Below are 26585 nucleotides of genomic sequence, written 5' to 3'. Positions count from 1 at the left end.
GTGAGATTGGGAGATCAGTCAGAAGGCTATTAGTAATGTAGGCAAGAGGTGATGGAGAAGTATCTGAGCAGCAGTGGTGTGATTAGAAAGAAATGGATTAGAGAAATTCTTGACTCTGCTGACCCCATGCTGTCTGACATAGAATTCCCCTGGACACTCACTTCTCTAATCCACGTGCTTTTTCCTCTTCCATATCCTGATATGAACTCAGTCCTGCTTTCTACTGCATGAATCCATTTTCTCTGACACGCAACGGAATTACTCACCAAATGAGTATTTTGTTTAATTATTCTGCCATTTCTATGTCTTCTGTATCATTAAAAAATAAAACAAAATGAAACAAAACATAAGCTCCAAGATGTCAGGGATAATGGCTATTCAATTTATTCATCCATTGGTTCCCAGTGGAGCAAATGAGTTCATAGCAATTAAATATTCATTAACATACACACATATATATGTATACATGCACATATACATATATACATATAAAACAATCCATTCCATCATCATAGTGTTAGTGCTAGAAAGCAATTTAGAAGTCATGTAGCTCTGCCCCCTTCATTTTACAGGTTAGGAGACTGAGGCCCACAGATGTTAACTGACTTGCCAAAGGTCACACAGATACTAAAAGGCAAAGCCAGGATTTGAACCCATGTTCTCTGTCTCTAAATCCAGTGCTTTGTGCACTGTAGGATTCTCTTTTAGCACTTGTATTTTTGACTAGATATATCCTTTCTAGGTGGGACTTTGAAATAGTCAGTCCTCAAACTATTGTCCCTACACGGAAAGTACTTCCACCTCTCCTCTGCCAGTTCATACCCAACCATCCTTTCAAGTTTTGGGAGGGACCTTAGTGAGCTCATCTTGCTATGTTCTCACATAATAGATGGGGAAACTGAGGATAAGAGAAATTAAGTGACTTTCCAAAGTTCCTATAGGTAGCAGAAATGGGCTTTGAACCCAGACTCTTGCACTCAAAAGTCAGGATTTTCTGCTACATGACACCATTAACCCAAATGATATACTATGTTATATTGTTTCTTAAATGTATCACACATGTACGCTTCCTATCTCTAAATGGACTATAATACAAAAAATAATTAAGATGAATTTGGTTACTTGGGAGAGGAAACAAGTTACTATAGAGCAATGGTTCTTAAACTAGAATCTACAAACTTTTTTAAAAATTTTAAAAATTTGATATATCAGTATAACTGTTTCTTTAATCCTGCTTTATTTTATTTGTCTTAAAATATTATTCTGAAAAAGGGTCTATGGGTTTCATCAGACTGTCCAAAGGGTCCATGACACAAGTAAGGCTAAGACTCCACCTCTAATGGTGGAGTCTCTCCTATCAAAGGAGTGATCATGTTAAGTGATTTCAATGGTCTGGGTTAAAGTCCAAATCACTCTGCCCTAGTTGTGGCTTTGATAATTTTTCTATGTCTTTGGATAAGAAAATCATTGAGTAGATAGATATAATCATGAATGACAAATATTGAGGTGAACATCTCTAGGAGAAACTACGGTGGTCATTGTTAGGTCTGATTTCACTAGAGAATTTTATCAGCAATGTTGAAAAGGGAGTAAACATGATCTGAACATTTTCTCAGAGAATGCTATACGGGGAGATGTTAACACAAGTAAGGACTGAAATACATAATAAGAGTGGATCCAGAGAGGTAAAAAATTTAAGGCAGGAAATAACAAAATGAAATTCAGTTTGTAAAATGGCAGTGGAAAGCATTTGGGGAAAAAATAGTCTCAAGTAGACATTCAGCAGGCAACAGAAACTTGAAAAACTGTCACAGTGAAAAAGACCTAAGAGTGATTGTGGATGGTAAATTATTGTGATATGGCAGCCAACTCCCTTACTTCCCCCATGAAAATCTATTCCATTTTGGTCTGAGTATAAATTGGCCTCACATCCCTGAATAAGAAAGAGATCATTCCTCCTCTACAGCCCTGATGAGACCATAACTGCTCTAATGTATTCAGTTCTAGGTACCTCAGTTCCAGTAAGTTATGTTTGAGCTGGAGAAAAGGAGCAAAAATGAGAGGGGAATGAAAGGCGTCTTAGGAGACAGGCTTAGCACAGTTGAAGAAGTAGCACTGAGCCAAATAACAAAATTATGTTGAATGATACTGGCGCTAACATTTCAGCAAAATGAAATGAGTTAAATACATTCCTTGGGGAATGTATCGTGTTTTCCTCTGAGTGATATTGTTGCTTTCAGCCAGTCCATTTAACTTCATGGAAAAGCTCATGCATCTCCAGTATGGTGGATAGCTGGTATGAAGTTACAAATTCATAGATGCTTATTGGAAAGCCAATAGTCTTCTGCCTTGAAGAGACCTTTTATTCCATGTAGGTGATCCTGGGGTTTCCCCCCCTCCTATACATATTTTATTAATTTCATTCTAACAGAGGAATTCTTACACCTTCCTAATAGGTAGGTTGGAAGCAGGTGGCAGGAGCATTTTTGAAAAAAGGAAACTGAACCATAGGGTAGTGATTTACTGATGGTTACTTACAGAGTAAATTACAGAGCTGGAAATAGAAGCTTGCTCTCCTAGAGAAGAATGTGACTTGTTTCTCAATATCTATTTGTTCTGTGTGTGTGATTTCAATAATTTAGGTGCTTTCAGATGAGGAAAGTCTCTCCTGAAGAGAATTCTGCAACTTGTAGTCTCAGTTACCTGGGAATACTTAGAAGTTAAAGGATTTGCCTAGGGTCACCCAATCAGTATATGTTAGCAGCAGGACTAGAACCCAGGTTTTCTGGATTCGGAGGTAGCTCCATGTTGTCTCTTGGTTTCTGAAAGGTGTAAAATACTGTGGCAAAAAAAGGATTGAGAAAGCCAGGAAAAAATGATTAAAATAAATGAAAGGCTCTAAAAATGTTGTGATCCAGTACTTTGACTAAAATAAATGAAAGGCTCTAAAAATGTTGTGATCCAGTACTTTGACTTGAGACCAGCCCATCTTTTATTTTAGGCTGTATAGTCAATGGAAGACATCAAGATGGTAGTGTGGTATTCAGGAAATGTTGTGACCCAATGAAGAGCCTTGTATGTTTTGAGGAGATTCTCTGTGCAGGGTTTTTATGGGAGCAGATATGAACATACATTAATCAATAGCCATTTATTAAATGTCTACCATGTATCAGTCATGGTAAGAAAAAAAAAGGGAAACTAGACCTGGCCTTGTAGAAACTTACAGATTAGGCAGGGGAGAGAGCCTGTACATGTATTTGCATATCCAAATATAATAGCATAAGAAATTAGAGGATGATGAAGTTGAGATGGGCATCAGTCTGCCCCACTGGGAGGTCTTTGATGAGATATCAGACCTGTTGAAATATTTCCTCATGACAATTTTATTGGGTAGATAGTATAAATATAATTATATCCATTTTATAAATGAGGAAATGGAGGCTCATAGAAATTGGTTAACTAGTTCACAGTCCCTCCTATCAGGTCCTCAAATCTAGATCTTCTGACTTCAAGTCCCAGTGTGCATCACAATGCATCATCTCTCCTATCCTGAGCTAAACCCTAGAAAGTATAGTACGATAAGCAGCTACTTCTGAAATCCTGCATTTTATTTTTAAAAAATTTTTAAAATTTATTTTTATTTATCAACAATCACTTCCATACACTTTTGAGTTAAAAATTTTTCTCCCCCTTTCTGCCCCCCACCCTCCTCAAGACGGCACATGATCTGATATAGGCTTTACATTTACATTCCTATTAAACATATTTTCACATTAGTGAAGTTGCAAGTAAAAATTAAAACCAATAGGAGGAACCATCAGAAAGATGAAACAAAACTCAACAGAAAGTAAAAATAAGTGAGAGCGATTCAACTTCCATAGTTCTTTCTTTGGATGTGGACACCATTTTCCATCATGAGGCCTCTGGAGATGTCTTAGATCCTTGTAATGCTGAGAAGGGTTCAGTTTAACAATATTAGTCATCACATAACGTGGCTGTTATTGTGTACAAAGTCCTCTTGGTTCTGCTCACTTCACTCAGCATCAGACCATATAAGTCTTTCCAGGTTTTTCTAAATTCCACTTCCTCATCATTTCTTATAGCACAATAGTATTCCATTACATTCACATACCACAACTTGCTCAGCCATTCCCCAATTGATGGGTATCCTCTCATTTTCCAATTCTTTGCCACCACAAAAAGAGCTGCTATGAATATTTTGTACATGTGGGTCATTTTCCCATTTGTTTGATCTCTTTGGGATATAGCCCTAGAAATGCTATTGCTGGATCAAAAGGGTATGCACATTTTTGTAGCCCTTTGGGCATAGTTCCAAATTGTTCTCCAAAATGGTTGGATCATTTCACAACTCTACCAACAATGTATTAGTGTTCTAATTTTCCCACATCTTCTCCAACATTTATCATTTTCCTGTTTTGTCATGTTGGCCAATCTGATGGGTGTGATGTGGTACCTCAGAGTTGTTTTGATTTGCATTTCTCTAATCAATAATGATTTAGAGCATTTTTTCATATGACTATAGATGGCTTTAATTTCTTCATCTGAGAACTGTCTGTTTATATCCTTTGACCATTTATCAATTGGGGAATGGCTTGCATTCTTATAAATTTGTCTTAATTCTCTATATATTTTAGAAATGAGGCCTTTATCAGAGAGACTGGTTATAAAAATTCTTTCCCAATTTTCTACCTTCCTTCCTATCTTAGTTGCATTGGCTTTGTTTGTGCAAAAACTTTTCAATTTAATGCAATCCAAATTATTCATTTTGCTTTTCATAATGTTCTCTATCTCCTGTTTGGCCATGAATTCTTCTGATCTCCATAGAATAGGTAAACTATTCCTTGTTCTCCCAGTTTACTTATGGTACCAGCCTTTATATCTAAGTCATGAACCCATTTTGACTTTATTTTGGTATATGGTGTGAGATTTGGGTCTATGCCTAGTTTCTGCCATACTCTTTTCCAGTTTTTCCAGCAGTTTTTTTCAAAGAGTGGGTTCTTATCCCAGAAGCTGGGGTCTTTGGGTTTATCAAATAATAGATTACTATAGTCATTGACTACTGTGTCTTGTATATTTAGCCTATTCCACTGATCCACCTCCCTATTTCTTAGCCAGTACCAAGTAGTTTTGATGATTGCTACTTTATAATACAATTGAAGATCTGGAATTGCTAGGCCACCTTCCCCTGCATTTCTTTTCATTAGTTCCTTTGATATTCTGGACCTTTTGCTTTTCCAAATTAATCTTGTTATTTTTTCTAAGTCTAAAATAATTTTTTGGTAGTTTGATTGGTATGGCACTGAATAAGTAAATTAGCTCAGGTAGGATTGTCATTTTTATCATATTAGCTCAGCCTACCCATGAACAACTGATGTTTTTCCAAGTATTTAGATCTGATTTTATTTGTGTGAAAAGTGTTTTGTAATTGTGTTCATACAGTTCCTGGGTTTGTTTCGGGAGGTAGACTCTTAATTATTTTATAGTGTCTATAGTAAGTTTAAATGGGATTTCTCTTTCTGTCTCTTGCTGTTGGTAATATATAGAAATGCTGATGATTTATGTGGGTTTATTTTATAGCCTGCAACTTTGCTAAAGTTGTTTATTATTTCAGGTAGTTTTTTACTTGATTCTCTAGGATTCTCTAAGTACATCATCATGTCATCTGCAAAGAGTGATAGCTTTGTTTCTTCTTTGCCTATTCTAATGCCTTCAATTTCTTTTTCTTCTCTTATTGCTAAAGCTAATGTGAAATCCTGCATTTTAGTCTAGATTTCGTTATTGCCTTATTATATGGCCTCAGGCATCACTTTCCTTTTTTTAATTTACTCATCTGTAAAATAGGGACATTAGATCTGATAATGACTCAGGACTTGTCTAGTTCTATCATAGAAGGTTCCAGGACACAGGGTTGGACTCTTCACAGGAGACAATAAGCATGTTCCTCAAGTATCCTGTGGTATAACTGAAATATGTGAGTTTTCCAGCAAGTGGCAGAAGCAGAAATAAATTGGAACTCTGTCTAATGGCCTGGGCAATTTGCCTTTGGGAAAGGCATCTAACCCTGCTGGGGCACTTATTTCTAAAGGCATGGGCTCATTCCATTTATTTTTCTCAGCTCCTTTTTCTTTTCATTGTTCTTCCTGTTTATTTTAGACTCTGGAATCTAGAATATATTTCCCCAGAGGGGACAACACAATTCTGCTGCCACATCTAGATGATAAAAATGGTAATGAATGAAAACCTGAAGAAGCACGACATATAGCAGAGTTGGCATGCGTGTGTGCATGTGTGCATGTGTGTGTGTGTGTGTGTGCATGTGTGTGTGTGTGTGTGTGTTTGTGTGTGTGCCTCTGGTATTCAGAGACCAGACTAAGCAGTCTATCTGTAGCCTTAATAGTTGGGCCTAGTCTCAACACTGGCCACACCTTGAAATACAAAGGGAAATGGAGAAATGGAGTCTTATTTAGGCCAAAATATATTGTTGTCTACAACAGTTGAAGTGAATCTGGCATTTGTATCTTGAATTATTAACTGTTGAGGAAGCCTATGAGGGCAGCCAGACCTGTGATGCCATTGGTATGGTGAATTACTCATGTGGAAATGCCCTCTGCCAATAAGATCAGCCCCTCTTTTGTAATTTACCATCTTAGAGAGTTGTCCAAAGCACACAGAGGGAAGTGACTTGCCCCGTGGTCAAAGAGCCAGTATGTATTGGAGATAAGACTTGTTCCCAGGTCTTTCTGATTCCAAAGTCTCTTCTATACCACTCTGCCAGGTTGCCTCGAAGTTATCAAGACGATTTCATCAAATTTCAACTTTGCTTGTGTTGCTCCCAAGACCACATTCCTGCAGAGGCAACAGGGTGGTAAAATGGTAGAGCATCAGGCCAACAAGTCAAGAAGACCTGAGTCCAAATCCAGCCTTAGATAATTTCTATCTGTGTGACTTGGGCTAGTCACTTAATCTCTATCTGTCTCAGTTTCATCAGCTGTAAAATGGTACTAATGACAGCACCTACATGGAGATAGTATTTGTAAACCAGTTAGCACAGTGCCTAGCATTCAGTAGGCACTTAATTAATGCTTATTTCCTTCCTGCCTGCCTTGGACACTAGAACATGTAGGTTCTAGTGGATGTGGTGTGATAGTGGTTGTATTGGTAGGAGTTAGGAAGTGTACAAGGAAGAATTATTTTAAGCGGAGCTTGAGTTACATTCTGGTCATCAGTTTATTTTTATTTTTGTCTGGACCTGTTGACAGTTTAAACATCATGATGCACGCTTAATTAAGCGGTCAGTAAATGCTTTGTAAATCTCATTGCTAATTATCTGTTCTGTGTCTCCAGAGACAATGGAATTATTGAGTTAATTTCTTCCAGTGGTACTTTAAGTGACTGTTTCCAGGGTGTTAACTTTGCATAGGTCAGTAGTAAAGTTCTGATGATGGTGGTAAACATAGAGTAGACCCAAGGTAGAGGTCATTTCCCTATGGCCCTTTGGATGTTTGATTGTAAATATTTTGTTGTTTCATGTTTTACCTAAAATGATTATCTTCAAAAAGGGACAATGAAGCAACACTGACATGTTTTCAAGCCAAAATAAAAACTTAATTGGTTAGTATATTTTGCATATTGTAAGAATGAAATATTAGTGCAATTGACAGAGAGACATGACGCATTGCTTCTATTGGTAGCACTTTCAGGGACATGGAGGCATTTCCTAAAGCAGGAAGATTAATTTCTATTTAGAATAGAAAATTGCTTCTAAATTCTAGATCTGGGTTGGAAAAGAGTTGAGAAGAATCTTTTGTTTAAGCAACTTGGATTTAGAGGATCTTAGGGTAACTTAAAGGTACCACAGAACACAACAAATAATCTTAACCCTTCATTTTATAGATGAGGAAACTGAGGCCCCAAGAGCTAAAATGACTTGTCTGGATTATTGCAATAGCTTTTCAATAGGTCTCCCTGCCTCAAGTTTCTTCCTTTCCCGATCCATCCTCTATGCTGGTCTCTAAGCAATATTTCTCAAATACAGATCTGACCTCCTCCTCTAAAAGTTCTGGTGGCTCCCCATTGACTCTTGGATAGGATGAAAACTCTTGTGTTTGGCTCTTAAAAACTTTCCAAGGTTCTTTCCAGACTTATGGCACTGTGGCCTCCCAATACTCTTAGGTCCAGCCAAACTGGCCCATTGCTACTCTGGAATTGACGTTCATTCCATCTCTGATCCCGGTGCCTTTGGACATGGCTGGAATACACCCCCTCCTCATCTCTCTCCTCCTTAGAATTCCTGTCTTTCTTCAAAACCCAGCCTACCTGCAATGTGACGCCTCCCATGGTGCCCCCCAGATGCTGGCCTCAGCATTTGCTTAGACTTATGGATGATCTCCTATACACTTGTAAGTATAAATGCTGGTTCCTTGAAAGACTGTAAGCTCCTGGAGGGCATTCACTGTTTCATTTTTGTTTTTGTATCTTCCATAGGCATTTAAGATGCTTAGTGATTTATTCATTGGTAAGTGATAAAGCTGAGATGTGAATTTAACTCCTCTGAGGCCACATCTTGACATTCTAGTGTTGTTTCCTTGGAATGCACAAAGAGAGTGATAACAGGCTAAGTCAAGATTTTGGGAAAGTGTGGCTTTGAGATCTTTTTTAGTTTTAACTCCTACATATGTATATAAGCGTATATGTATATGTCATTTAAAATTAAACATACATATCATATGGCATATATGTAACTTTAGGATTTGAAAAGTGATACACACATATGTCTGTGTGACCCTGGACAAGACTATTCCGCTAGAACCTTAATCAGGCCACACAGTCATTTGCTAACAAGTTGCAAACAGTTCAAGCCACCAGGCTGTTTCTTGGAGGGAAAGCACAGCTAGAACCCCATGCTATGGGGGATAAGTAACTGTGAATGATACTTTTGCAGAGAAGTGTGCTTTTAAAACATGCAAAGAACAAGATCTGAGAAGCATAAACATTAACAGAAGAAGGGCAGGCAGTATGGCATAGTGAAGAGAGCTAAGAGGGCTGGGTTCAAGACTCACCTCTGACCTTAGGAGCTGTGCGAACATGGGCAAGTTGCTAACCCCGTCTGAGCCTCAGTTTCCTCATATTATAGGTGTTCATTTGCTCCTGCTTTACTATGTGCCTGCATAGGTATTCTGTTCCCCTTTTCACCATGGCTTCCAGCATACATCAGTGTTATTTTTTCCCATTAGAATGGAGGTTCTTTGAGCAAAAGGACCATCTTGCTTACTTGTATCTGAGTCTCTATTGCTTAGTACAATTACTAGCCCACAGTGATGCTTAACAAATGTTTTGTCTGCCTGTTTATCTGTCTATCTATCTATCTATCTATCTATCTATCTATCTATCTATCTATCTATCTATCTATCTGTCTGTCTTTCTATCTACCTATCTATCCATCTACAGAGATTGAGAAGGTTACCATCATAAAGACAGATGTGGGAAGTATGAGTTACAAACTTGAAAGATCTATTATTTTTAAACTATTTCAGAGAATGAAAACTAGTTCTTTTGTTCAGTAACTGGGTCACTCTTAGAGTCCTGTTTCTTTTTCTGAGAACTTTGTTCTGAGAGGAAATGTCATTCGTTTGTGCTTTACAAATACGCCATCAGCTGACTGCGGAAGGAAGGAGTGGTTAAGAATGGACTTCGCTCACCAGATGTTCCAGGTCAACCAGAGGTTCTGTTGACATGTGGCTTTTCTGAAATCTCTAGAGAAAGTTCTCTTGAGTTACTTCTTAGTGAGCTGAAAGGGAGGGGACAGTGATGGGTGACTGATAAGATAGAGATGGAGCTCTGGTGAGTCCTTGGAAGTCCAAATGATGATAAAGAATGCCATGGGATTTCTCTAGGGACATAGGGCAGCTGTGTGATTTCTTTAATCTCTCCCCTGAGATCCCTTGTTCAGCTATAAATATCACAGAAACATCTTTTATATTCATATCTTAGTATTTCTTTTTTCTTTGGAAAACAGACTCCAATGGCAGAAGTGGGAGGGAAAAATTAATTGAATGTATTTGAATTAAGAATACAGGTTCATATCAAACTTCATTTTGACTTAGCAACAAAGCCAATATCATTATATCATTGAATTTGTGCAAAGTACTTCATAAAGGAACTCAGGGTGTCTGAGCACCGAGAAAGATGATAAAATCATTGATTTGGAACTGGAGAGGACTTTAGAAGCCCTCTGGTTCTCTTCTGAGGATGAGGAAATGAAGTCCAAAGGGGTTGTCAGAGCTAGGCTGTGAACTTAAGCCCTTTGGCTCCAAGTCCATCACTTGGGGATTATAACATGAAGAGATTAACTTCTGCGAAAACTAGAGCTGTCCAAGTTCAGCTTACCCAAAGGAAAGGAAGAAGGATGGGCAATGGACCTGTAATTTCATTGGTATAGGGAACTTCCAGGTCCAGGTGCCACAGTGGATAGAGCAACAGGCCTGGAGTCAGGAAGACTCATCTTCCTGAGTTCGAATCTGGCCTCAGGAACTTACTAGCTATGAAACCCTGGGCAACTCACTTAATCCTGTTTGCCTCAGTTTCCTCATATGTAAAATGAACTGGAGAAGGAAATGGGAAACTGTTCCATTATCTCTGCAAGAAAACCCCAAATGGGGTCATGAAGAGCAGGACACAACTGAAAAACAACTGAACAAAAACCACAGAGGTAATGTAGGGTAACATTTCAGGAAGATTTGTGACTCACTGTCCCACAACATTACAAAGAGATAAACCAAGTTAAACCACCTTTAACTTGTAGACAAAGCATGTTAGCATGATATCATCCTCCTGGTCAATGCTTCTGATTATATTCTGTATGAGATAACCAAAGGGAAGCAGGATTAAAGGCCAATTAGCTGTTGCTATTTCCTGACTTCTCTTTTATTTTTTTTTTGGTTAGGCAATGGGGTTAAGTGACTCGCCCAGGGTCACACAGCTAGTAAGTGTTATGTGTCTGAGGCCAGATTTGAACTCAGGTCCTCCTGACTTCAGGGACAGTGTTCTATTCTCTGCGCCACCTAGCTACCCCCCTGACGTTTTTTGAACCACCCCTTCTCCATGGTCTTACCTACCCCAACCAGCTCTTATCCAGTTCTCCTTCCCACTCTCTATCCAAAAAAAGTGAGCTGTGCTTTGTCCCTAAGCCATAAAATAAATTTTCAAGTGCTCTCTTGCATTTCTGGACACTGGATGCCACTATATTACTATCCACGTCTTCACAGAATCAGAATTTGGAGAGCTGGAAAGCATCTTGAGAAATATCTAATCCAACCCCTGTTATTTTGTAGATTATAGAGCAATAAAATCATAGCATGTAAGAGCTAGGGTGGACTTTGGAGATCATATTGCCTAATCCCCTCATTTTACAGAGGAAGAAACTGAGGCCCAGAGAGGTGCTATGACTTACCTGAGATCACATGTAAGCTAACAAACAGCTAATTAAAGGTGGAACTGAGATGAGAATTCTAGTCACTGGTGTCCTGATTCAGTGCTCCACCTGCTACATCATTCAACTTCTCTTCATCACATTATGATTGAAATTCTCTCTAATACCAAAGTCACTCTATGGTAATTAATCATTTAGGAAGGCATGCTAACGTGTTCCGGCCCCTAGGGCACCATTTTGGATTGTCTACCATTTTGGGTAAGACAAGTGAATCGCACAGAATGAATAGGTATGGATGCATTGGGATCGGCATTGTTGAGCTCATCACATTATCTTTTCCCAAAATCTCTCTCTCTTTTGAACTTACCCATTTGTGTGGCGTGTACCTCTGTCCTCATGGTCACCCAGGTTTATAAGCTTGGTGTCATCCTTTTCTCTCATTCTCCCATCTCACGTATCTGGTCAGCTGGCAAACTTTGACCTTCCTCTCTATCTCCACAACCCCTCTTGGGTATGTTATTCATCCTTTGTTTTCAAAGGACCAGTGACATCAAAGATGATATCTTGACTTGTATGTGAATTGGATTTAAATGAGGCAAGAGCTGTGCAAAGTCTTCAGCTTCATTCTTTCTCCCAGAGTCACTAAAGTCCAAAGGTAGGATGAAAGTTAAGATGACTGGTGATGGCCTGGGGTGCAGTGCATGACCTTGGTGTCTTCAGTGTCTGACCAAGCTCTAAGTGCTCCACAGTGCCTACTCCAGCCACCTTCATGGCCATTGGAACACATTGCTCTCATCCATCCATTCCGCCAGGGGAAGTCTTCACATGCTTGGGGTGGACATCCTCCTAACTCATTAACAGGTTTGAGGCCCAGCAGTTACCCTTCACCTGGTTTAGTCCATCTGCCAAGATGGTTTTACTGGGGAGTGGTCGCTGCATATGCTACAGCTTTTTGGAGCCACAGGTGAGAGTTGGGTGCAGGTGGACACTAAAGGTGGATGAAGAGCCCCCAAAGCTGTTCAGCATGCCCTCATACCAGAGGTGCTATTCCTCCCTGAACAACTCTCACAACCCAAAGGAACTCATTGTTGTTCAGTTGTTTCATGTTCTTCTCTTCATGACCTCAGTTGTGGTTTTCTTGGCAAAGATATTGGGGTGATTTAGTGGCATAGGGGATAGAGCACTTGGCCTGGAGTCAGGAAGAGTCATCTTCCTGAATTCAAATCTAGCCTCAGACATTTACTAGCTGTGTGACCCTGGGCAAGTCATTTAACCCTGTTTGCATCACTTTCCTCATCTGTAAAATGAGCTGGAGAAGGAAATGGCAAACTACTCTTGATTATGTCTACTCCTCTCCACTCACATAACCATCCTCTTCATCCAGGCCCTCAAGCTCTCACTTGAACTATTATGATAGCCTTTCATTTGCTCTCCCTGCCTTAATTTCTCTCCACTCCAATTCATTTTCCATAAGCTGCCATTTTTTTATTTCTAAAGTGCAGGTGTGACTGTGACTCCCTTAACAATAAATTTTTAATGATAAAATAATAATAATAATAATACAATAAATGAATAATAAATTCAGTGGTTCCCTATTAACTCTAGCATCAAATATTTCATCTTTAGCTCATTGGTTTAAAGTTTCTCTTATCTAAATTTTCTAATGGACATAATTACTAGTATAGTAGTCCATGCATTGGTTATAAATAAGTATATGTTGGGACATAGGCTCAAAAGTGTTGTTGCTTTGTTTTTCTGGTTCTTCACTGATAGGAAAGCACCATCCAAAATGTTTGGAGACATTGGCGTGGTAGATAGAAGGCAGAATTTGTGGTTCATAAGAGCCGAGTTCAAATCCTGAATCTGACACGTACTAGTTACATGACCCTGAGCAAATCACTTAACCTCTCACTAAAGCCCAGATGGTTCTATAAGTCTCTCTTTTTTTAGGTTACTTTCTATTCAAGTAGTGGAAAAACGCAAACACAGATTTAGATAGGAGCACAATGTGTGTTTGCAGGGAGGTAGCTCACCATGTAAACGAATCTTTTGGCTTTCAAAAAGAACCATAGTTTTTTTAATGCCTAATCCTTCAGCATTAAAAGAAAATACTTTGTAAAATGGAGGTTGCTGGTGAGTGTGTGTGTGTGTGTGTGTGTGTGTGTGTATTTAAACTTGGGTTTTCTCCTATTGGATTTATTTAAAGAGTTTTTCCAGTGAAGCTAATTAACTCCTTAAGTACCTGATTAGCAAGTAATTACTGAGGAATTATTAGGCATTAGGGAAGAAAAATGCCCTGGGATGCACATTCTGAAGTAGAAGAAGCATGTCTGCAAAGCTTCCAAAGTCCCCTTTCCATATATATGGATACATATATACGTATACATATACATACATACAAATACATATAAATAAATATACATATGTACATATGTGTATATATGTATGCAGTGTGTATACACACATGCATATATGTGTGTTTATATATGTATATATGTATAATATTTCCATAGTACTCCTTTAGACACCCTGTTCCCTCACAATCTTTCTCTTCTGTTTCGTAAAACTTGTTCTCAGGCAAGGATCTGACCACTCAATGACAGTGTCACATGGGCTTGTCACCCTGTCCTTTCTACCAAGGGCATTTGCATTTTAACCCTTATTTCTAACTGGAGCCTGAAGGTCTCTGTTCTTTGTGCAAGGACTTTTTTGGCTCGGTGAGCAGGTGAGGAAGTGGAAAATAAGGGGCTTTCCCCATACCTCTGAAATTGCATCTTTTATGTGACTGCTCACTTTCCCTTCCTCTAAGACCGAGCCCTGATTTTTTCTGCATTGTGACCTTGTCCTTTATGTAACCATTATATTTCACCAAGAGACTGAAGCCCACTGAGGTCGAATTAACTTTGGAAGTTGTTTTTCTTGGAAGAACACGACGGGCTATTGTCTGTGACAGTCCTGTAAAACGGGGCAGTAGATTCCCTTCCCATGGAACTCGTGGGAATTTTCTGAGGCAGGAAACAAGGTTCTCATTTTTCACACCTCTCTCAAGATTGGGTCTCACCGCAGAGGCTGCCAAAAAAACGTGTCTGTTGGCTTGGCGTTTTTTCGCTTGGTTTTTCCTATGGAAAGAAGGCTGATCAAAGCCACTTTGTCACTTGGTTTGTCTCCCTGTCTGTGTTCTTTAGCAATGTTGCATTAGTCAGAGCAGTTCCAACCAAGTTTTCCCAGAGTGGCAGTAGCGGGTGTCCCACGGTCTTGTCCTTTCCAGTTGGTTCCATAGCAGTGGGTGACATGTGCCCCATTGCTCCCTCACAAGGCCGCACTGCTCATACCAAGATATTTACCCTGGGCAGCATCACTCTAGAAAATGACCAAAAAGTCTCCCTTCTCCCTCAGCAGTCCTGAGAGATAAATAATAACAGTGGAAGATATTTATACAGCGCTTTAAAGTTCACAAAACTTACCTTTTGTTGTTGTTATTGTTCAAACCTATAATTTGATCTGATAATAATCACTAAGACTTATAAAGTGCTTACTATGTGCCAGGCACTGTGATAACTGCTTTATAATAATTATCTCATTTGATCCTCTCAGCAATCCTGGGAGGTAGATGCTATTATTATTTCCGTTTTACAGATGAGGTCCCATCTGGTCACACCATATCTAGGGCAGATAGATGGCACAGTGGATAGAGTGCTGGACCTGAATTCAGAAAGACTCATCTTCCTGAGTTCAAATCTGGCCTCAGACACTTGCTAGCTGTGTGACCCTGTGAAAGTCACTTAACCCTGTTTGCCTCAGTTTCCTCATCTATAAAATGAGCAGGAGAAGGAAACAGCAGACTACTTTAGTGTTTTTGCCAAGAAAACCCCAAATGTGATTATGAAGAGTCAGAACTAAAAAAGACTTAACAACAACAGATGAGGAAACTGAGGTAAACAAGGGTTAAGTGAATTGCCCAGTGTGATACACCTAGTAAGTGTCTGAGGCTGGATAGGAACTGTCAGCCGGCTTCCCCATGTGGAAACTCCTTCCACCACTGAAGACCTCAGCAACTCCTCTGTAATTTTTGGACTTCTGGAATTGTCTGGGAGCATTCCAGGATGAAGTGACTTGCCTATAGTCACAGAGTCATATGTATCAAAGGCAAGATTTGGAGTCTATGTCTTTCTAACTAGGATGGCCATCTATCCATCATAACATATTTTCTCTCCTTAAAGACATTATTTTATTTTATTCTTACAACAAACCTGTGAGTTAGGTAGTACTAGTGTTAATATACCTATTTTATAGTTGTGTAGACTGAGGTTCAGGCAAGTCAAATGACTCACCTAAATTCATACAACTAGGAAATAAACCATGAATTTAGCTTTTGGCTTCACAAAACAATTTATTATTTTTTTCCATATGATGCTAAGGATAGGTACTACAGCTCTGATTTCATTAGTATAGGGAACTCCTATTTGAGAAAACTCTACCAGCACAAGTCTGTACCTTCCCTCCAATTTATAATTATATTTATTTATACATTAATTTGTAAACATATATTATATATTAACACAACAAATATATAAAAAAATATAAAAATATGTTACATAATATATTATATATAATAGATGTATGTATATAATATAATATATGTATATATGCATGTATATAATATAATATATTTATAATATATTTTATATATAAATATATTTATAATCAGAGAATCAAGAGCTTTAGTGACTTGGCCAGGGTCACACAGCCAGTATGTGTCAGAGGCAGGATTTGAATTTGGTCTTCCTGGCTCAAATGCTGGCGCTCTTTTCTTTTTTTCAGGTGGAATATTAAATCACAAGAAATTAAATAGAAATCCACCATGTTATATGGCACATATGGCACTAGCAAGCTGGAGATGAAAGGTTTTTCATTACCTTCTCTCTGATTCAGACTTCCAATGACTGCTACTACACCACAAGGTAGAGCAGAACAAATTGAAATCTGACTGGGGCTTTGGGTCCTGTTCCCAAGGCTACGTAGCCTCTAATTCCTGAAGCATTTGAGTCCATTAGGTCTGCAGCTGCTCTTAGCCCAGGGACCATGCATTTTACTGTAACTAAGAAAGTCTTAGCCCGGCTCATCCTGTGGTTTGAAAGTTCAGCAACTTTTCCTTTGGGCTGACAAAATGTTCCATCAAAGCATTTTATGCACTTCCCTTTGCTTCAGCCCCTTCCAGCCCCCTCAGGCTTTTAATGTTCTATTTCCATCGTCCCACAGATTACCATGTTGTCTGTGCAAGGTACATTTACAGAGATATCGGGGAAGCGTTGCTTATCAAAGAGAGTTTACTCCTTCCCTTTTCACCTCAAATTATAGCTTTCCTTTCTTGTCTAAGACCTACCACTATGGAGGTTTAAAACTTGTGTACAATTCCAGTTGGGGTTCATGTGTGCATTACATCTCTGGAGGACAACTGATATGAAAGAAAACCAGCTGTTTGATGTTCAGTAATGCCTTTTGGTTCTGTCATATATTTATTTTTTGCTTAATGAGAACCAGTCTGAAGTCAGGCCACTGCAAGGCAGGAGCATTATAGGCATGGGTGCCTAATATTCAGATAATTAAAATGCTGAAAGACAGCTGGGGTTGTGTTTTGAAAGTAAGGTGATATAATGGTGCTAAACCTTGATTTGGGAAGAGGGCGATTCAAATCTAGCCTTAGACACTTGCTAGCTGTATGTCCCTGGGAGGGGCACTTAACGTCTGTCTCAGTTTTCCTATCTATAAAATGGGGATAATAATAGCATCTACCACCCAGTGTGGTTGTGAGGACCAAACAATATAGGAAAGAAGGAAGAAAACAAGTATTTAAGTACCACTACATGCCAGGCCCTCTGCTATATTGTTCTTTTTTAGTTGTTTTTCAGTCATATCCAACTCTTTGTGATTCCATTTTTTAAAGCAAAGATGCTGGAATGGTTTGCCATTTCCTTCTCCAGCTCATATTATAGATGAGGAAACTGAGGCAAACAGCGTTAAGTGACTTGCCCAGGGTTACACAGCTAGTAAGTGTGTGTGGCTGGATTTGAACTCAGGAAGATGACTCTTTCTGACTGCAGGTCCGGTCTTCTATCCACTGAGCCACCTACCTGCCCTGTGGCACTGTGCTAAGTGCTTTGCAAACATTATCTTATTTGAGCCTTACAACAACCCCGGTAGATAGGTAATATTTATGATCTCCTTTTTGCAGTTGAGGAAACTGAGGCAGACAGAGGTTAAATGACTTACTTAGGGTCACAGAGCTAGTAGGTATCTTGTAATGCTGGATTTGAACTCAGGTCTTCCTGACTGAAAGGCCAATGCTCTCACTTGCCACCTAGCTGCCTCTGATAACATATATGAAGTACTTTGCAAACCTTAGTGTATTATATGAATGCTGGCTATGATCTGAAAGATTTAGTCCAATCCCCTCATTTAACAGATCAGGAAACTGAGGCCCAGAGAGGTTAAGTGATTTACCCAAGGCCATATAAGTAGTTGGTAACAAAACTGTAACTTGAACTCTGATTCCAAATCCAAAGTTCTTTCCACAGTACTGTGCTGCCTCTTATAGTACTTTCCTTATCTGTAAAATGGGGTAATAACAGCATGCACAAAAGGCAGCTCCATAGTGAACAGAGCACTGGGCCTGGAGTCAGGAAGGCCTGAGTTCAAATCCAGTCTCAGGCTCTTCCTAGCCATGTGACCTAGGACAAGTCACTTAACTCTGTTTGCCTCAGATTCCTCAACTGTAAAATGGGAATAATAATAGCACCTACCCATGGTTATTGTGAGGATCAAATCAGAGAACAATTGTAAAGCGGTTAGCACAGTGCCTGGTATATAGTAAGCGCTATATTATTATTAGCTACAAGTTCAGCATTAAGATCACAGGTCTAGAACTAGAAAGGATCTTCAAAGCCGCTCAGTCCCCTCATTTTACAGATGAGGAAACCAAGGCCCAGCTAGGTTACGTCAATCTCTCCAAGATCATACAGGTGATCCAGAATTTCAACCAAGGTCCTATAACAAGAAATCCAGGACCCTTTCCACCTTCCTTTCTACATTCTGCCTTGAGTTGCAAGGATCAACCGAGGTAATGCATATAAAATACTTTGCAAACAGAAAATCCCTGTATAAATGTCAGCTCTGATGATTAGACCACTCAAGTGTTCCCCGCCTACCGAAGAACGTGCTCCCTCCACGTGCCCCTCCTTTTCATTAGCTCAGCTTGTAGAAACAAGCCTTGTCTTGTACAAGGATTGTCATAGCTATTAGGCTGAAGAGCAAATGCCCTCTGAGAGCTCATTCACAAAGGACTGGATCCTCTATTCTGTAACACAGCAAGAAAGCAAGAGAGGGCCACAAGTGATTCCCTAAAGGCTTAGAACTCATAAGCCAGGTGACCTCATAACATGACCTCCTGTAATTATTTTCAGCCTCTCCATATTTTCGCTATGCCCAACAATGCCTCTACACAAGTCAAACAGCAGAAGGGAGAAAAATTATTGTTCCCTGGTGTTCAAAATGAAAGTGAAGGATTAATACAACCTTTGATAAAGCCCCTTTCAATGTGCTTGGAGCTAGAAATAATTTAAATTGGGTGAGCAGAAAATAATGCTGATTCACTTTGCCATAAGAATAATCTGGCTGAGAGTGGACAGTGTGGTCTAAACGACCTGCAGGAGCCAGTGTGGTATGCTTAACCTTCAAAGGGTGTTTTAGTGAAGATCAGTGAGACCGTTGCAAGTCCCTAAGTTATCTAATTTAATCTACTTAGAACAATTACAAAAATTAGAAGGACTATAAACTTAATGATCGCAGAGGTCATATAATTCAGTCCACCATGTTACAGATAAGAAACTGAGTCTCAGAGTCAAAGTGACTTGCCCAAGGTCACACAGATAATAAATGACAGAACCAGGATTTAAGCTTAGGGCCAATGCCTACAGAGCCTGCCTTTTCCTCACTGTCTTCCTCAGGTGACCAGTGGTTATCCCACATCTGCTTGAAGACCCCAGTGACCAGGAAGTCATTGATCTCTGAAATTACCAGTTCCATTTTTGGGTAGTTCTTATTGTTAGGAAGTTCTTCCTTCTTTGATAGGATAAAAATTTCATCTTTGTAACTTTCCTCCATCCCTTTGGGACCAGGCAGTATAAGCTTCATCCTTCTTCTACTGGATAATTCTTCAGGAAGTCCCAAGTTCCGTCTAGCTTCAGACACTTACTATGTGATCCTAGACAAGTCATTTAATCTCTGTCTGCCTCAGTTTTCTCACCTGTAAAATGGGGATAATAATAGCACTTACCTTCCTAGGGTTATTGTGAGGCTCAGATGAGATAATATTTGTAAAAAGTGCTTAGCCCAGTACTTGGTGCATAGGTGCTATATAACTACTATTTATTATTGTTATTGCATATATTATTTCTCTCATATATTCTCAACAAATAGGTAGCTAGATTTTGGTTTGGGGGGCTAGGATTTTACAGTGCAGCTTTGCTTCGAGGGATTGGAAAACATAGCAGGATTTTCACATTTCCTGTTAAGGCCTAGAATATTATTTTAAAATTTATTCTTCTATCTAAAACCGCATAGATTCTCTCAACCTGGTCTTGACCTTATTGGGAGGGGTGCAGGAGAGAGACACTGTCTCAGTGTGTAAGGCTTGAGGCTGAATGAAAGGATGCAGTGAGCAATGCTGGCACTGAAAATGAGGTTTGGCCTTAACAGATTGCACTACGTAAGATGAGATAGGTGCCCCTGACTCTATTCTTCTTTGGTGCCCAAGAACATTCCATACATCTCCTCTATCTCTTTTGTTTTTTCCAATCTCATTTCCTTTGTCTGCTATGTCTGACTTGAAGGGGGAAGGGGATTGGCAAGTATAACTGTCTCAATGCGTTCTGAAGGAAGGAACTAATCCATTCTCCAGTAGACTCTCCCAGCAGTATAGCCACTTCAAGGTGAACTCCTCTCATTATGCGGTGGGTGGATCCTGTTCTTTTCTCTGATTCGATAGCTTAGATATGCCTCAGACACAGGGGCATCTTTTGGCAAGTAAAGAACAGCAGCAATAGTTTATGTTTATGGTGGGATGGCACTTTCTCCTAAAAAAGGTCTGGGAGGGTTAGCAGGCTACAAGTTCCATACGTGTCAGCTGGGTGATATGACAGCTAAAGTTAATGGGATCTTGGATGCTATAGAAAGGCAAAGCTTCTGGAAATGAGGCAGTGAAAGCCTTGCTTAGACTGCTTAGGTTAGACTTCGTCTGAGGGGCTGTTTCCAGTTCTGAGCACCATAGTTAGGCAGGCTATTGATAAGCCGGAGACTTTCTGGAGGAAAGCAATTAAGATGATGAGAGGCTTCCAAGTCCATTCCTTTTGAGGATCAGTCAAAGGAAATGTGGATGGTTACCTTGGAGAAGAGAAGATTGAGGCAGAGTAGCGGAATTACGGTGGCTGTCTTCGAGGATTTAAAAAAACAAAACAAAACTGAATCAGGAATTCTACTTATTCTGCTTGGTCCAAGAGGGCAGCACTAGAAACAGTGTGTGGAGGCTTCCATGAGGCAAAGAGAAGTTTCCTAATAGGCAGTGCTATTGAAAAGGAGAATGAGTCCACTTGGGAAGCAGTGAGTTGCTACTTATTGGAAGACTTGAAAGCAAAGGTTGAATGATCACTGATGGAGTTTTTTGTAGTGAAGTTTTTTTTTTTCAGTATGTGTTGGACTTAATGAGGAATTCCTTGCAATTCTGAAACTTCTAAATATAGTCATTTAAGTTTTGTGAAACAATTTACAGAGCAGCCAGGTGGTGCAGTGGGCAGAATGCCAAGACCAGAGTCACGAATATCTTCCTGAGTTCAAATCTGGCCTCAGACACTCCCTAGCTGTGTGACCCTGCGCAAGTCACTTAACCTTATTTGCCTTAGTTTCCTTCATCTGTAAAATAAGCTGGAGAAGGAAATGACAAACCATTCCAGTATCCTTGCCAAGAAAATCCCAAATGGGGTCACAAAGAGTTGGACATGATTGAAAACACTGAACAACAACAAATATATCACTGCATACCAAAAAAGAGAGGATTTCCATAAATATTAAGTTGGTATTATTGTTGGTGGTGTTTCTGATATATTTTGAAGATGGGCTTAGATTTATTCTAGTTAGTTATTGACTTCCCTTCCTGTTACTATGGTAGAAGGCATCAAGGCTATTCCTTTGGGTTTCAAGTGCTTTTTGTTAATTCTTTTTTTTTCCTTTTTTTTTTTTAGTGATTTCTCCCAAAGCATCAGATGATTCCACTTTTGAGAAAAAGAAAGAGACCTGGGCATTTTTTGAAGGTAAAGTATCAATTACCCTCACAATCAAATGGCACCAACCATGGATAAGAAAGGGAATCAGAAATCTAGGTTTTCAGTTTTACTATGGCAACCATATTTATCTTCCCTTTTGCCTATACTTAGATATCTGTTAAATGGCACCCAGACAGTATGAAAGAGTGTGTTTCAAACTTAAAGATGATGATAACAATGATGTGATGATGAGATAGCATTTATATAGTGCTTGACTGCTAGGTTACACAGTGGAAAGAGGTCTGGATTTAGAGCTAGGAAGACCTGAGTTCAAATCTTGCCTAAGACACTTTTAGCTATGTGACCCCAGGCAAGTGAGTTGCTTAACCTCTTTTAGCCTCAGTTTCCCCATCTGTGAGGAGAGTGTACTCAATAGCCTATAATATCCCTTTTAGCTCTAAATCTATACCCCAGAACTCCAATATGTTCTCCATGACAGTACTTTCTTTCAAGAGACTTTAATGGATTTCAAAAGAAATTTGAAGTTCAATTTGGAAATCACTGAGGTTGATAAAAAAGGCAAGATGAATTATTATTATAAAATATTTACATGATATGGTCATAAGTGACCTACAAATGACTTCAATAATGAGAGAACCAATTCTTTTTTTTTTTCCCTTATATGATGGGCTTCAGCCTCTTTAGTCTGCCATATTTATACTTTTCAGGCACAATGGACAGAGCTCCAGGAGAGTAGTCAGGAAGACTTGTCTTTCTGAGTTCAAATCTAGCTTCAGACTAGCTGTGTGACCCTGGGCAAGTCTCTTAATTCTGTTTGCCTCAGTTTTCTCATCTGTAAAATGAGCTGGAGAAAGAAATGGCAATCCATTCTAGCATCTTTGCCAAGAAAACCCCAAATGGGGTCACAAAAAGTTGGACACAACTGAAAAATGATTTAACACTAATACTTTTCTGAGCTATAGCCTCACATAATTAATTACCTATTAGAAATTTCCAACTGAATATCACATTGGCATCTCAAACCCAACATATACAGAAGAGAATTTATCTTTTTCCCCAAATGTAACTTCCCTATTTTTGTTGAGGACACCTCAATCCTTCCAGTCATTAAGGTGCACAACCTTGGAGTCATATCTATCTCTCTTCTCTCCCTCACTCCCTCCATATGCACTTAGTTGCTAAATCTTACCAAATCTACCTGCACAACATCTCTTGTATCCGTGCTCCCTTTTCCACTCACAGTGCTGAAACCCAGTTTAGGCCCTCATACCCTCTCATCTGGACTATTCCAATAATCTTCTAATTGGTATCCCTGCCTCAAGTTTCTCCCCACTTCAGTCCATTCTCCACACAGCTACCAAAGCATTATTCCTTTTTTCCCATTTATTTATTTGCTCGTTTATTCATTTATTCATGCATCCATACATTTATTTATTTATTTTTAGCATTTGTTTTTTAAAATATTGAGTTTCAAATTCTCTCCTTCCCTTTTGGCCCTCCCTCACCCACTGAGAAGGCAATCTGATATCAGTTTTACATGTGAAGTCAAACAAAACACAGAAAGCATTATTCCTAAGAGCTAAAGAACAATCAATCATTCTGCTTCTTGTTCAGTGAATTTCTTCAGTGATCCCTTATTCCTTCCAGGCTAAAGTACGAATTCCTGCATTAGACATTTAAAGCCTTCACTGTCTGGCTCTAGCCTACTTTTCCTTATTTGAAATTACTTCCCTTTACACTCTCTTTGTTGAAAACAGTGATTATTGCTATTTTTTCCTTCCATATCTCTAGAATAGTACCTGGCTTAGAGTGGATACAACTTGGGTGTTTGCTGAATGAATGTTTGATTATCTCCTCCAGTGGAATATAATATCCTTGAAGTCAAGAATTGTTTCAGTTTTGATTTTGTATCCCCAATGCATAACATAGTGCTTGCATTCAATAGATGCTTAATAAATGTTTGTTGTTGAATTTGTTGAATTTTGTGATTAGGAAATAGTACATTGTAGATTTTCTTTTAGCAATGTCTGTTATTCAAGTGAACATTAATCATTCAAAACTATCTTCAGTAACTTCAATATTCACATGTTATACTTCTAAAACTTTGGCACTGAGTTCATGAGATAGCCATGAAATCAGGGAATGCCCATTTCTTAGGATCACTGGTTGTTATCCTGTGCTCCAAGAGTTCTTTCCTTTTCAGTCTTCTCAGTACTTATGACCTCCATGTTTATATAATATTTATCACACCTTCTACCCTTCCCATTATTTGAAACTGTTCCACCTCCAAGACCACAAAATCCCCTGATTTGAACAAAAGTCAACTTTTGTATATTTCCTATCCTCTTACTCTTCTGTATTCATTCTTCACATTCATCAACAAAGCATTTATTAAGTGCCTACTATATGCCAGGTACTGTACTAAGATCGTCATTACCTCTGTTTCATATATCAGTCTATCACTCTTGTTTTGCCTTCATTTCCACTCATCACCCTTGGATCAGCTACACTCACCTTCACCCTTGGCCCCTTCTCTTTCCCTTGCCTCTGTCTTGCTAATTGTCAGCTGTGGATAACTCCTACAACCTTCATCAATGTCTGAGTTGTGGAGTGCTGCTAGAGGAAGTCAGGAAGCCAGGTTGGCTGAGCCCACCTTAAAGTTATGCTAATCTAACCTCATCTGAGCTCTCATCACTATGTGGAAATCCTTTGACTCATCTCCAATTGATTTAATGGCATATCTCACACACTTTTAATTAGGAATAGAGTTCAAAGTAGAAAACTCCTCCCCCCTCATTTCTCCATTAATCTTTGCCTTGAAGCTAGCTTGAGTCAAACAAATTACTCCAGCTATTTCTAATCATGTCGCCAGAAGAGATGGACAAGGCTGGAGTCAGCTGTCTCCATTGCACACATTGGCTCTGAGGTAGAAGATCTATAGTCCAGACCATAGTCTGTATACTTTTTTATTCTTCCACTAAATTGTAAACTCCAGAAGATAGGGATTATGTCAATTAAAATGATATCTCTCTATCTCTGAGTTTTGGCAGAAGTATATTGGAGATACTAGGTTTTTCTTACTTTCTTAAAAAATTGAAATGTATATTAGGAAAATACTGAGTTTTTATCTGAGTAAATTTTTTGGCAGTTTATTTATGGAGAGTGGAAGGTCTTTTTAAATTGTCCCAATAGAACTTTGCCCAAGTTTGGACTTGGGTCCAAAGATTTTAAGAATCTTTCTCTTTGTTTTTAATTTAGCTCTCTTGTGAGGGATCAGCCGTAAGATTTCAGTTTTGCATAATCCTCAATGATAACTTCAATTCAGAATGTTCTTGTTATCACTTTCAGTGAAATAAAAATTCCAACCAAGAATGCAGATTTTCCACCAAATAATGTGTGCATGTGTGTGTGTGTGTATGTGTGTGTGTGTGTGTGTGTGTGTGTGTGTGGAGGGGAGGCAGACCTTATATTCCATTACTTTCCAGGTAGCTGATTTGGTAGAAAGTATTATTATTATTATTGTTGGCAATAGGAAAACTGAAGCAGCCAGAGTTTGTTATATTTGCTTACTTATTTACAAATAATTGTTTGATTAAAAGTGGTATTGAACACCAATACCAACTAAAATTTCTTAGTAAATATTTGATTTTCAATGAATTAATTTCAATGGATAAAACATAACCATAATTCGTTCAGCTCACCAAAGTTCCCATCAGGATTCTTTGTGTTCATTCATTCTCATTTTTTATTCCTTTCGTATGGTTGTAGTTTGTTTGCAGTGCGTTCTACTTTAAAAAATCAACTTTGCATTATTTCATAGAGATTATTATATTATGTTTCTTTGTATTCATCATGTTGTTGATCTTAATGACATGATTGGATTCTATTATATTTATGTGCCATGATTTATTTATTCATTGCCTTGTTATTAGGCTTTGAGTTTGTTTCTCCTTCTCTAAAATCACCTATGGTGCAGCCATGAAAATCTTTGAATGTATAACTGATTGTTGTTGATAACACTTCCCAGGTATATTTAGAACAATTGAATTGTTGGGTTAAAGGCTATGCTTATTTTGGGGACTTTTACTACATGCTGTCAGATTGCTCTTTGAACCAATTTTACAACTTTGAAATTCCATCGGCATTGAATGAATATACCTGCTTCTCCACACGCCTACCAGCGCTGTTTCATTGTGTCGTTTCCTTTTTATTTCATCATAGAATGAGTCTGTTGAAGATCTGTCTTCTCCTACTTTCTACATCAGTGCCTTTGCTTATTTAGAAAATACAAATACCTATTTAGAAGTTCATGTAGTAGAGAGATAAAGGGAGGAAGAATGGCAGTGTTCTGGCCTTGCAGCCTGGGTTTAAGTCTCACCTCTGACGCATACCAGCTGTGTGGCACTGCACAAATCACGTCATCTCTCAGTCAGTTTTCTAAGACTAGAAAGTGCTACCTTCCAGTGATAGAGGAAGTATCATAACCCAGGATGCCTCCATATCAATGAAATCACAGATCTAGTCTCTATCTCTACAATGTAATATAATCAGGATATTGAGTACACCTTAAAACTCAACTAAGTAAAGCTTATATATTTTTGTTTTTTTAATTAATCTATTTATTTTTAGTTTTCAACATTCACTTACACATGATTTTGAGTTTCCAGATTTTCTCCCCATCTCGTCCCTCCCCCACCCCAAAATGCATGCATTCTGAATACCCCTTCTCCTAATCTGCCCTCCCTTCTATCTCTCCCTGGCTTCTTTTATCCCCTTCCCCTTCAGTTTTCCTGTAGGGCAGG

General features: G+C 38.8%; 1 protein-coding gene across 4 annotated transcripts in view; it reads left to right on the top strand.

Annotated features, from left to right (window-relative positions):
- VSTM4 (V-set and transmembrane domain containing 4) overlaps nt 1–26585 on the top strand; it is a 161706-nt gene that overhangs the window by 27156 nt on the left and 107965 nt on the right. For all 4 annotated transcript variants that reach the window (XR_013485216.1, XR_013485215.1, XM_078150904.1 and 1 more), the window contains exon 3: nt 21742–21810. Coding sequence is in view for 2 of the 4 variants with exons in the window: in XM_078150904.1 (XP_078007030.1) it covers nt 21742–21810 (69 nt within the window). In the remaining 2 variants the exon portion in view is untranslated. The remainder of the gene's footprint in view (nt 1–21741; nt 21811–26585) is intronic.

This window comes from Phascolarctos cinereus, unplaced genomic scaffold (genome assembly GCF_003287225.1).
Source record: "Phascolarctos cinereus isolate Bilbo 61053 unplaced genomic scaffold, phaCin_HiC Scaffold_3;HRSCAF=262, whole genome shotgun sequence".
Lineage (NCBI taxonomy): Eukaryota > Metazoa > Chordata > Mammalia > Diprotodontia > Phascolarctidae > Phascolarctos > Phascolarctos cinereus.
Note: the sequence above shows the minus strand (reverse complement) of the source record. Positions and strands in the feature narration are given on the sequence as shown.